At 35.5% G+C, this 13,767-nt stretch overlaps 1 protein-coding gene across 1 annotated transcript; it reads right to left on the bottom strand.

Moving 5' to 3' along the window:
* Positions 1-232: 232 nt before the first annotated feature.
* LOC117339827 (alpha-2Da adrenergic receptor-like) lies at positions 233-12,889 on the bottom strand. The gene is made up of 3 exons (XM_033901533.1): positions 12,800-12,889; positions 4,384-4,419; positions 233-3,919 (listed from the first exon to the last, which is right to left on the bottom strand). Exon 3 carries the CDS (start codon positions 2,907-2,909, stop codon positions 1,419-1,421), a length of 1,491 nt encoding a protein of 496 aa, XP_033757424.1. The 5' UTR covers positions 2,910-3,919; positions 4,384-4,419; positions 12,800-12,889; the 3' UTR covers positions 233-1,418.
* Between the last annotated feature and the right edge of the window lie 878 nt (positions 12,890-13,767).

Below are 13,767 nucleotides of genomic sequence, written 5' to 3'. Positions count from 1 at the left end.
TGTATGATACAGTTTCATTTTTAGGTGATAGTCACTACATGTGCCTCCACCCCACATACCAAGCATCCTACCAACATCTTTATTTTTCGTAGGTGTGGGTTTCCCATTCATCCAGCAATTCTGAAATGGATTACGTCGTTGAGGTGTGCCGTGTTTTCAGATCTATTTCGTTCAATAGAAATCCAATGAATTCTGTACTGTTAGGTGGTGGATTGAGAACAAAAAAACGATATTGTTGGCTAAGCATTTAATATTTACTCAAATAATATCATAAGTTTACCCCATAGAAATTACCATATCAGAAGTATGCGCACCGCAAAACTTCACTTGGGTTACAAATAGTCGTCGGCTTATATGGTTAAAAGGTATGGTTACCTCTTCGTTAGGCTAGGTTTCATCATAAGCCCCAATCTATGAAAAACAAGCTTCCCAAAACTACCGTCTTCTGAAGTGTAATGACAACTAAGGTGACAAACCAAAGGGTAAACATTTTTAAGGGGAGCATTTTGGATTTTCTACGTATACAAAATTGAAGACACGAACAAAATTTGGTAGGTAAACCAATTAAGTGTACAAACATCTGTAAAATAAACATACATATGAAATAATCATATCACGTTGCTGTCATGTTTAACAAAGCATTATTTATAGTTGTTAATATCATGATTCAGAAAAAAACAAACAAACAAATAGACGTATATGTTACCCTGGTAAATACTAATTGCAATATACCGCTCGACTTGAGAGATCTTCTCTTTAGCTCGATCGGTTGAATGTATTAGACTAGTAAGTCAGAGGTCCCAGGTTCGATCCCTAGCAGTGATTTATGTTCAATTAATCATGCGCTCTGATAAATAGAGGTTGTGTTTGCTTTTCACATTTAGCTAGTAGATATGCTTCCTTTCGCCAAATATTTTACAAATGGTCGTGTTACATTGTACAAGGGTTATATATTATACATTGGTAGGTTATGAATCTTGACCGATACGTACTGTAAAGCACTTAGATTTCGCGAATACTTTATTTCGCGAACGCCGATCTAGAAGAGACTTTAAAATGTTAAATTCCCAAATGATGAGATTTTAGACTCAGTGAATCAACATGATTCCTTTATCGGTAACCGCTAATAGTTTGGCCGCTCTCAAAATTTTTTATTGTTTTATTTTTTGTTTTTCTTTGTTTTTTGTTTGTTTTTGTTTTTGGCAAAGGATTTGAATTTGCGATTGAACTGCCTCGCGAAAATAAGTCCTATGTGAAATATAAGTGATTTACAGTACATAACTAACGTTGATACCTGTCGTTGTATGCAGATAACTCTCAGTTCATCATTAATATCCTCACATAAACTATTCGATTGTTTCGTACACAGAAGAGCATTCTCTAATTTCATATGAAGCTAGAGTATTAAAGTAGATTGCTCATCTCCGTCTGCACAATTCATTCTTGAACACAATCTTGTGAAAGGCGTTGCGAAACTCCCTGTTGAACACAGTGTATATTATAGGGTTGAGGGCGGAGTTACAGTACCCAGCCCAGAAAAATACGTTGAACACTACAACAGGAATACAATACTCACACAGTGAGGATATAATGTAGAGTGTGAAGAATGGAAACCAGCACAATACGAAAGCCGCCATCACAAGTCCCAATACAATAGTCGCACGCCTTTCTCGTGCTTTCGCTAATTTCTTTTTTTGTTTTTCTAATTCACCCATAACATCATTTTCTTGTTTCACCGGATCTTTCTTGGTCGGATTACTAAGTTTTCTGGCTTTATTTTCCTGAGCAGGTGGTTTACAAACCTCTGTGCGCGTTTCACCGTTGTCGGTTGTAGTAACAGAAACAACTTTCTCGTTTCCCTGCTTAATGGCAGCTCCGTTTACAGCTACGCTATTGTCCTCAACACATTTCGAATCATTACCGGATTTGTTGTCATTTTCGACCGAGCTATTAGCCGGAATTAATTTTGTCATTTCGTCCGGATTTGATCCGTCACCATTGTTAGTTTGGTCTTTTCCGGCGTCATCAGTCACTGGGATTGGTTTATCATACATTGGCCACGTGCTTTCGTCATCAGAGTGAGCCGTAGCACAGTCCATAATCGTCCGTGTATCCGGTCGGACTGTCTCAATAGGACTCATCATTGGTTTCAACTCCTGTTTGTCAGCCTCCTTTTCTTTTTTGACAGCTTTCTTTTTCTGCTCTTTCTTTTTAGGGTCCCTCTTATTTCCCCGCCTAGCTCTCAATTTCGCCTTTCGATAAATTTGGAAATACACCATGACCATGATGACTGCAGGGATATAAAAAGATCCCATCGCAGAATATATTATGTATCCTGTCTCCGTACTAAGTAGGCATAGAGGATACTCTGTTACTTTTAGCGGATTTTTCCAGCCAATCAAAGGAGGAACACAAATGACAGTAGATAGAACCCAGACCGAGGCCATCATAAGAACAGCTCGTGCCGGCGTTCTAAAATGAGTGTAGGTAAGGGCGCGTGTGATGCAGAAGTAGCGGTCGATGCTGATAAGGCAAATATTTAATATAGACGCCGTGCACAGAAAGACGTCAATGGTCTTCCACATGTCGCACCAGACTGGACCGAAATACCAGTATCCCATCACCTCATTGGCTAAAGAAAACGGCATGATGACGAGACCAAGAAGTGAGTCCGCTAGAGCAAGAGAAGCTATAAACCAGTTCTGGATGGTCTTCAGGTTTCGATCCGTAAACACGGCGACAACGACCAGGAGGTTTCCAAAGATGATGAGGATGATGATAATTGAGACGATGATAACAGTAACGATGAGGTGAGGTAGGTCATAACCTTTAGGCCCTGACAAATCGGACGCGTTCCCCGCTGACAGGTTAAGGGCCAACTGGGGCGGCAGTTCGGAAACAAGAGGCATCCTCCTGGTATATTTTATCCTATTATAAATATACTGGACACTGACTGAAGCGATATCGGAAGTCACGTAACTGTATGTATCTGTCAAATAATTACGTATCCGCGTTGAATCAGACGTGGATCTTATGGAAGTCTGTGGAACACCTTCCTACACACTCGAGATACGAGGAGTTTATGAAAAGACATTGATACTACATCCTACAGTTGTTATATCCAGTTCGTAATCAGCACGATCACAACAATGTTCCAAATATAAACAAATCACAAAAGCAGTCTGTTACCACGGTAATCACAGCTTACAATCAATTGCCTTCCAGTCGGGCATGGTATTCTATCTTTCGTAATTATCTATTCGGAGCTGATGAACGTTTTTGTGTCACGGGAAGTTGATAAAAATGAAGGGCTAATGAAGGACTATAGTGCGATAAGATTCTCAGCTTATTCCTAATACTTTATACCGGCTGGGATTTTTCGATAGATAGAAACATCTATAGGACCTTAATCTTGTAAGCTATTGGTATATCTTCGTATACAATACAACGCCAACGACTCCTCTCGAAAGATGATCACCTCTTTATGTTTAAAGATAGCGAAGACGCGCAATTTTGCTGTAGTGAGATAATGTTCAGTGTCAAAGACATCTCAGTTGAGTCGACATGACGAGGAAGCGTTATAACAAATCCGTGAAGGATTAATGTCCTTCGTGGATTGTTCACCAAATGAGCTTGTCCGCCAGCTATGTGGTTTTATCAGAAAAAAAACAGCTTTCGAAGCCGATAGCGTTAACACTTTACGAGTTCATCTAATTCTTTCACGTCCTAATGCTATTAGTTGAAAGAGAAGTGTTTATTTTAGTTTTGTTGAAATACCAAAATGCTTTTAGATTTCAGGATAGCGCTTGCTTGTAGATTCGCTTCACGTTTTAAAAGTATAATTCCAATTTCCTCCACATCTTTTTAAGTTTTAGAGTTGTCTCTTGTTTTTCTTCAATGTCAGAACAGCATGTTTAACCTGAAATATAGTGAAAAAATATGGACTTTAGATAGGCTATAAACGAGCTAAACATTTAAATGGGCAAGAGCAAGATAAATGTCTAATTATAACGAAAAACACTTGCTCACTGTCACCAAAGTACTGAATTTGACCAATTAAAAAAAAAAAATAATAATAATAATAATAAGAAAACAAAACAAAAAAACAACAACACGTTCATTCAATTAATTATTCCTTTATCTGCTAGCACTTTACAATGGATATCAGTATGTCGACTACTTTTTTGAATCGTAAAGTTCCACTCCATATTGTGCACTAAGAATCTAAAATATCTTTTAATTCAGTTCATGCTTGCTATATAGTGAATGGTAAAATTTACAATATTTGGATTTATGTTTTTGCAATTCTCAGTTTGAAATGGTAACGTTTTACCACTCATGGAATCGGTCTGATGTAATTGTGTGTGACTGTTTAATACCTACCTAGGTAGTTTATCCGTTCCTCTCTACTGATGCCTCCTACAAAACAAAAAAGATATATTAGGACACAAAAACTACTTACACCAGCTGATGTAAAGTGTACTTAAGGATGTATTGGCGAAAATAGATATAACATACATTATGCTTTGCTTTGTTTGGCTAAATCCTGTCCGGAATCACATGAACAAAGCTAAGATTATTATCATCTCCTTGAAGTATACACAGAGAACTGCATCTTATAAGATTACATGTTTCATTAATGTCGGATATACCGTAATAGAAATGGTAACATTAATATTTTGTTTTAGACTATTACATTTTTGAAGCTGTAGGCGAAGATTGAGTAGGGAAGTTTATAATTCTCTAAATCAGTACGGCTTCTTATATTGATCATATTTCATATAGTATCACTCTGCCTAAGTTATATAATTAAGGTTTGGAAATGCTGCCAAGTCGGCGATCAGAACTTGATTTCTTTTCATAAGCCATTACAAACAAGGAGTCGCCCAGTCTCCAGCATTGGTTTAAATTGAGATAATCTGCCAGTAACACGTCTAGTACTGGCACTTATTGGTGTTCTTAATTTGAAATATGATCAACAACAATGATAAACGACAATGATAAACAACATCCTAGTGTGATTCATTCATTCAACGTGTGACCATAACAACAAGAAAGAGACAATAGATAAAAGTTTCTTAACTACAAAGTATAATCTGGCTGATATTGTATACATACAAACATATAAATACTGTCTTATTCATCCAAATATCGTATAGCGGGAAATTTTAGCGGGATTTTAATTTGGCGATTTGACGGGTCCGTATATAGATCGTCAAAACTACACTTCTCATTTTAAACTTTTTAAAAACATACCCTAAATGCTTGAATTTATTGTAAAAGATCATCAAGCACAATAATGATTCAGATCAGGGATAACAGTAAAGACCAGATTTATACAACAAGTCTACAAGACCATTTGTTTTGTGTCTATATGTAGACTTTTCTTAATTACAAGTTTAAGTGTGAAGAATGCAATTGTCAAGAGCAGTACAATTTTGTACTTTAAAGTTGAAGTGACGACGCGTAATTGGGACACCATTGGCTCAAATTTCAACACAACTAAGTTAGACAGGAGTGATGGCTGACAAATCTGTGACCCTAGACACAGCTAACAATAGTACGAGTGACACAGTGTAAAATAAAGATATATAAAAATCTTATGTTGTTATCGAAACATGTACTTTAGCTTTAGAGGAAATGAGCCTGATTATTAGGTCTGTTGAAAGTTTGCGGTCTACGGTATGGCCAGGTAATGTGTAAAACACGATAGTAACATTGAATGTCGGTGAAAGATGGAGCTGTATGACAATTTTATTTGAATGTACGGACTAAACTCCATAAAACATCCATCGTGCGACTAGTACGTTATCTGGTATGTTTTCCGCTTAATTTCCGTCTGTCTCGCTTGAATTTCATTTTTTTCGTGCCAGTCGAAGGTAACCAACATTTTATCATATTACATTGTTAGAATGATGTGCATGTAAACTAAAAAGGAATATGACTGAAAACACGATAAGAAATGATACGATTAATAATTTGAAGTTCTGATATTGTGTCATATCACAACAATCAATATGGCCATCTCAAAGCTTTTCACCGGTCATTATACGTGCTATAGAACCTTTTCAACCATCCAATGTATTCTTCGCAACAATTTTGAACATGCAGCAGGAGCTGCCATTTCGGCGCTAACATATGACATTTCTTTTATTGTCCTTCCACGTATTAACTTACTGTTTTACGAAATTTACACTCAGAGATGCTATTTATGTGACATTTGTACAGAAGCATTGGGAAACAGTTGGTGTTAATTTCCGGACAGCCGAGTTTTCTCTGTGATTAAGAACTACAGACAATTTATAATTGGCATTTTCTTCCCTCGACTCTATCACCCGAGCCCTTCACATCACTATCGACTGTATTTAGAACCATAGAGAAATGATTACAGGCATTTTCTGTTTTTAGTCTGAAACTCTGACATCATGCAGGACTGTGCTTAGAAATATAGACAATTGCTTGGCATTTTTCTACCTTCAACGCTTTGATCCAAATCCATGACATTACAATGGACTATGTTGTGATCCATATACAATTGCTTAATATTGGAATTTGCTGCCCTCGACGCTTTGGTCTGAGCCAATGACATTAGAAAGGACGGCGCTTAGAACAATAGACAATTGATTGACATTTTCTGCCCTCGACTCTTTGGTCCGAATTCCCGACATTACAATGGACTATGCTTAGAGATAAAGACAATTGATAGCATTGAAATTTGCTGCCCTCGACTCTTTGGTCTGAACCCATGACATCACAATGGGCTGTGTTTTGATCTATCGACAATTGGTTGGCATTTTATGTCCTCAAATGTTTGGTCAGGGCCCTTGACATTGCAATGAAATGTGTTAAGATCTACAGACAATTTCTTGGCATTTCTGAACCCATGGCATCACAAAGGGTTGTGTTAATAGCTATAGACAATTGGTAATTGGCGTTTCTGTCCACAGTTGTTAGCTTTGCAAAGACAATTCTTCGTCCTGTCTGTTATTGATCAGACCACATTGTGAGTCATCCCCCGTCACATCATGTTAAGGGACCATAAACTGGTGGTCATAATATTTGAAACTGTTACAATTCATGTAATGGACGCCATCATAAACGCACATCTTAATTGGCGTAAATATTGTTCATGACTGTAACGGAATAAAAACAGAAAACAAAGCACATAATGTTTGGTCGTCAGATTGTCGAGTACCTTATATATCCTCAGATACATCCTTAAAGGAAACACGTATTTCGTGTCACTGATTGTTGAAAGAATTATACTCTTGTTCTAGAGACAAAGTTTAGACAAAACTTTTTTTTCTGAATAATTCTTTAAATCGAAAATAACCTACACTTTACGCATGTATAAATACCCGAAATGATTCAACGGGACAGTTTCGGATATTTCCGACACGAACGAAAAACATATGCTTTCCGCGGAAATAGCCGAAGCTTTCCTTAGCTAATCACCCCGTTATTATGAAGTGAATGAGATAAACAATGAAATTTCAAATCTCGACCGACACTTCACAAAAACTTCACAAAGAAGCGGGGTATTCAAATCAGATTGAGCATCTGAACAAAGAAGCTACACTTTCTTGTTCTCCGTCGTACCCCCACCCCCTAAAAAAAACAAAACAACAACAAAAACAAAACAAAAACAAAACAAAAACGGATACACAGGTATAATTGAGAAGGCATCATCTCCATATATGTCTTTGAAATAAAAATCTCTGTTCAAATAAGTAATCAGAACTATGTTTAACTAAGCAATCAGAAATATGTTTAAACAGGCAATCAGAACGATGTTGAAACAAGCAATCAGAACTATGTTTAAACAAGCAATTAGAACTATGTTTAAACAGGTAATCAGAACTGTGTTTAAACAAACACTCAGAATCTTGTTTAAACAAGCAATCAGAGCTATGTTTAAACAAGCAATCAAATTTATGTTTAAACAAGCAATCAGAACTATGTTTCAACAAGCAATAAGAACTATGTTTAAACAGGCACTCAGAACTATGTTTAAATAAACACTCAGAATCTTGTTTAAACAAGCAATCCGAACTATGTTTAAAGAAGCAATCAAATTTATGTTTAAAGACGCAATAAGAACTATGTTCAAACAAGCAATAAGAACTATGTTCAAACAAGCAATCAGAACTATGTTTAAACAAGCAATCAAATTTATGTTTAAAGACGCAATAAGAACTATGTTCAAACAAGCAATCAGAACTATGTTTAAACAAGCAATCAGAACTATGTTTAAACAGGCAATCAGAACTATGTTTAAATAAGCACTCAGAATCTTGTTTAAATAAGCAATCCGAACTATGTTTAAAGAAGCAATCAAATTTATGTTTAAAGTCGCAATTAGAAATATGTTTAAACCAGCAATCAGAACTATGTTTTAACAAGCAATCAGAACTATGTTTAAACAGGCAATCAGAACTATGTTTAAATAAACAATTAGAACTATGTTTAAACAAGCAGTCAGAATTATGTTTAAACAAGCAATCAGAACTATGTTTCAACAAGCAATCAGAACTATGTTTTAACAAGCAATCAGAACTATGTTTAAACAAGCAATCAGAACTATGTTTTACCAGCAATCAGAATTATGTTTTAACAAGCAATCAGAACTATGTTTAAACAAGCAATCAGAACTATGTTTAAACAGGCAATCAGAACTATGTTTAAATAAACAATTAGAACTATGTTTAAACAAGCAGTCAGAATTATGTTTAAACAAGCAATCAGAACTATGTTTCAACAAGCAATCAGAACTATGTTTCAACAAGCAATCAGAACTATGTGTAAACAGGAACCAAATATACATTTCGTATACCTCCTAATTTCCTGACATTCCTAGAAACATAAGATGACTCCATTCACGTAGAAAACCTAAAACATATTCTTAATAATTTTTACCAGGGAAGAACTATTTACTTACACAAGATCTAGCTGATTTAAATGAAAAAGATGATTTTAATCAATGTGGTAGCTGCACATCTAGATAACTCAATACGAGTCATGTGCTGGATGAACACTTGTAAACAAATAGGTTTTATCTAACAACTAGCAACAAATGTGCTGAATTTGTGAATATAATGAGGAAAACCTTGAAAGGTGTGAGAGATATGCTTCCGTCACTTCCAAACAGAATATATCAAGAATCTGCGTTGAGTTTACCATTATCATGAACGTAACTTAAATCAAATAATCACCTTTATTGAATGTATCCATTAGAAGGCCCAATGAGAGTTGATGGGCAATTTAAGTGTAGAAATCTGTCGCAAAATGTAACTCCTATTTGCAGTAATTTATAGGAGTTTTCTTACAAGTGTTAAAATTTGGCGATGCTATGTTTTTTTTCTGTACATTTCATCATCGTTCAACCTCGGTAATTCCACCGTGTCAACTGATCTTACCAGCTACAATACGACAGCAAACTGAAACTTCAGGAAATGTTTTAGTTCTATCACGTGCCTGCACTGCACGAATCACGTCAAATTGACAGGTACAGCTAATGCTACCTAGGGACACAGCATCGCGGACTTGACAGTAAGGCTCACAAGGGATATGTACATCTTAAAGACAATGACAGATTTAATGCTGGGATGAATAAAGAGATAAAATTCACTTGACAAAGGCCACTGGGAATGCATCAAATGGTCAAGAAAAATGGTAGAAAAAAGATGAGTTGCCGGCAGTAACACACCATTACTTATGGTAATATCTCCATATAAACGACACAAATATTCTCACTCAAAATCAATAGAATAAGGCTAACCTGTAACACAATATGGATTTACAGGAAGAATATTCGGTGGCTGATTTCTGCCATTTCGTCCTTTCTCGTATTTTCGCCCCGAAAAGACGAAAATAAAATAGCTTTATTCTCGTTCTTTAGTCTTTTCGGGGCGAAAAGACGAAAGAACGATAATTAACCTATTTTTGGGTTCATTATTTTCGTCTTTTCGAATATTCGCCACAAGAACACGAAAATTAACAAAAATTAAATTTGGTCTTTTCGCCCCGAAAGATAAAAAAAAAGCAACCTTAAATTTCGTCTTTTCGACATTTCGTCCCTATTTTATATATTCTGATTTGCATCAATTGTTTCATTAATCGAGAGAAAATACCAGACAAAAGGCGTAAAACTATTTACAATATGTAGCTAGATAAGATTAAAACCAAAATCGATAATTAATTGTTTAAATGCTTTATATCTCGTTTTATGAATTATAGTTATCATGTTGCTATTCGATTTGAGTCAGACACGATTCTTGATAGTAATTAGTGATATAGAATCAATTAATTAAAATTCTGATTTGAAATAAACATCTTCTTGATAAGTCAATTAAATTATACATATACGTTCATTGAAAGACGTAATTCTGGTTATCAAAAGAAATCTGAGGGTTTTACAAGTGATATGTATAGATAAAGATTTCCATGCATTCATCTACATCGTCCAAGTGGTGATTGTTTGAAGCATGTCTGAGCCCAGCTTATTCCGGTAATTTCCTCTGTCGCGCAGTTCTGTTGAAAGGATCGCGAGATTTTACTGTCATCTGCCTTCGATGCGAGAAGCTCTACGGAAGATCAGCGACAGCTGACAAACGCTATCACGGAATACAAGAACAATTTGATTTGATTTTGATTTGCGATCCATGGGGTAGGCTATTAGAACTGTTGATGATGATAAGATTGGTCGTACCTGCATTTATAGACAGCATTGTCACCCTAACACGCGAGAAATGCCTTATATGATAGTCAGTGGTCAAATACACCCTAGGATAAATCTATGATACAGAATGCAGAATTTACTATCGTTTGGACAGCCCATATATTTTGATAAAGATTCTCAGTAAGTCTATGTACAAATGTTCAACAACATGAGGTTTTCTATCAGTATAGTCGTTTGGACATCCCTTATATTTAATAAAGATTCTCAGTAGTCTAGGTACAAGTGTAAACAAAACAAGAGGATTTCCCGTCAGTATAGTTACCGTATCCCACTGTTTTTCTGTCATAGCTCAATTAGGTTGTCAGGGCGGCATTTTAAAAAAAATGAGCTAATTGCAAGCTAGCGGGAAAGATTGATATGTGTTATCGCCTTTTTGTCCATTCTGATTTAGCCGTATTAAGCATTATTATCTAAAGATGGATCTCCGTATCCGCATTTTGTTTAATAACAATCAATTATATTGGACCATAAAGCCAAAAGAACTGTTATAATTAGCATTAGCTATTATTCACACGTTTCAGGCTACTCGGCCTTGACACGCAATCATGTTATTTTCAATATGAAGCAATCTTGTAATTGGTATTTTTATCACATATCCTAGCACAGGAATAATTGAGTCGAAATTAAATTGATGCCAATTACCTCGTAATTGATTTCAGCAAAAAGGCGTTATGAAGAATTTTAAGTACCATATTTCAATGGTAGTCGATAATTATAGCCCTATTTTGTTAAATCAGTAATTATTGTCCTACTTCGTCAAATTAGTGCTCATCGCTCAGCTCTAATCAATAATCATTGTCCCATTTTATCAGATTAATAAATATTGTGCTGATTTATCATATTAGTAACCGCTATTCTACTTTATCAGATCTGTAACCGGGGTCCTACTTTATCAGATCAGTGATAATTGTCCTACTTTATCAGATCAGTGATAATTGTCCTTCTTTACCAGATCAGTAACCGTCGTTTTGATTTATCAGATCAGTGATAATTGTCCTACTTTATCAGATCAGTGATAATTGTCCTACTTTATCAGATCAGTGATAATTGTCCTTCTTTACCAGATCAGTAACCGTCGTTTTGATTTATCAAATCAGTAACCTGGGTCCTACTTTATCAGATCAGTGATAATTGTCCTACTTTATCAGATCAGTGATAATTGTCCTATTTTATCAGATCTGTGATAATTGCCCTACTTTATCAGATCAGTAACCGTTGTCCTACTTTATCAGATCAGTGATAATTGTCCTATTTTATCAGATCTGTGATAATTGCCCTACTTTATCAGATCAGTAATAATTGTCCTACTTTATCAGATCAGTGATAATTGTCCTACTTTATCAGATCAGTGATAATTGTCCTACTTTATCAGATCAGTGATAATTGTCCTATTTTATCAGATCTGTGATAATTGCCCTACTTTATCAGATCAGTGATAATTGTCATACTTTATCAGATCAGCAACCATTGTCCTACTTTATCAGATCAGTCACCGGGGTCCTACTTTATCAGATCAGTAACCGGTGTCCTACTTTATCAGATCAGTAACCGTTGTCCTACATTATCAGATCAGTAACCGGGGTCCTACTTTATCAGATCAGTAACCCGTCGTTTTGATTTATCAAATCAGTAACCTGGGTCCTACTTTATCAGATCGGTGATAATTGTCCTACTTTATCAGATCAGTAAATGTTGTCCTACTTTATCAGATCAGTGATAATTGTCCTACTTTATCAGATCAGTAACCGTTGTCATACTTTGCGGTATTCGGTTATGAAAAAATACAACACAATGCGTAACCAAGGGATCGTGAGGAGCTACTTGATACACTGACAACTAGTGATAATGATGAATATCTCAGACTACTTCTATTTCATCAAAGTGATTAAAATAAAAAATGCCATGGGAGAATGAACGTTTTGTAGTCCTGATTGTTGTCCAGCATATGTACAGTTTACTACCTTTGGTATATATTAGCGGAGTAACTGAAACACATTTCCCAGTTTTCGGACATGTTACAATTGTATAGATTTCACTGAATATTACAACATTCGTACATACCAATATTGTTGATATTGTCGGTACGGTAACTCTAGTTAAGTTCGGGGATATCGGCAAGCACTCTATACCATCATCACTGTCCACATGTCGCTGAAAAACAGAGGAAGATTGGTAAAAGATCCATATCAATGGTAATCAAATGAATTTATTTACTTCCATGCTAACTCTGGTGTACAAATAAGATGTCAGTTAACATTTTAGACTTAGCAAAATCAGCATGTCATCTAATATAAAAGCAGATTTTGGACATTTTTTAAGAGGGGGGTGGGGGTGGTGGTGGTGGTTGTTTCTTATGGACTAGACCCAATCCAAAAAATATGTGTGCTTCAATAATGCAATATAAAATAATTTGTCTGTTTTTTTAATTTAAAAATATATTCATGAACTTCACAATTTCAAAGAATATAAGTTGCTTATAAGGATGCATACATTTCCATGATTTCATGGGTTTCTGAAGATTTTTTTTATCAAACAATATTCCACATGCTTTGTATAATGTTGCTTAAATTTCAAAATATCATTTTATATATGCACCGTTCGAGGTAAAATGCATGTCAAAAATGTTTACCTGTAAAAGTATGGTTTCCAAATGGCCTAAGAAACAAATACGTTAGCTTGCATGTGCCATTGGTAGCCTCTTAAGAACCTCCGTGTAAAATAGCCATTGAAGTCCAGATATTTTACATAAAACAAATGATCTACTAAACAATGGCAATATTGATTTGATACCAAATAATTCAATATTTCGGCAGATCCTTCGATCGCATGCCAAATACAATGGACAATGAAAGTTCAATCATCAACATGAATCTCTGATAATAATCAACGTCGCAAGGGGACCATCATCCTGATTTCAAACCCGATACAAAGGTTCAAGCCTTTCTAACAAAACATGCGAATCATAATTTTTTTAGTTTAATTAGGCAAGCAGAATAACACAACGGAATAATTTAATGTTTTATTTGAAT

Source organism: Pecten maximus, chromosome 12 (assembly GCF_902652985.1).
Source record: "Pecten maximus chromosome 12, xPecMax1.1, whole genome shotgun sequence".
Classification (NCBI taxonomy): Eukaryota; Metazoa; Mollusca; class Bivalvia; order Pectinida; family Pectinidae; genus Pecten; species Pecten maximus.
Note: the sequence above shows the minus strand (reverse complement) of the source record. Positions and strands in the feature narration are given on the sequence as shown.

Excerpts from the sequence above, each read along its gene's own strand:
- LOC117339827 (XM_033901533.1), bottom strand. The coding sequence starts at position 2,909 with ATGCCTCTTGTTTCCGAACTGCCGCCCCAGTTGGCCCTTAACCTGTCA.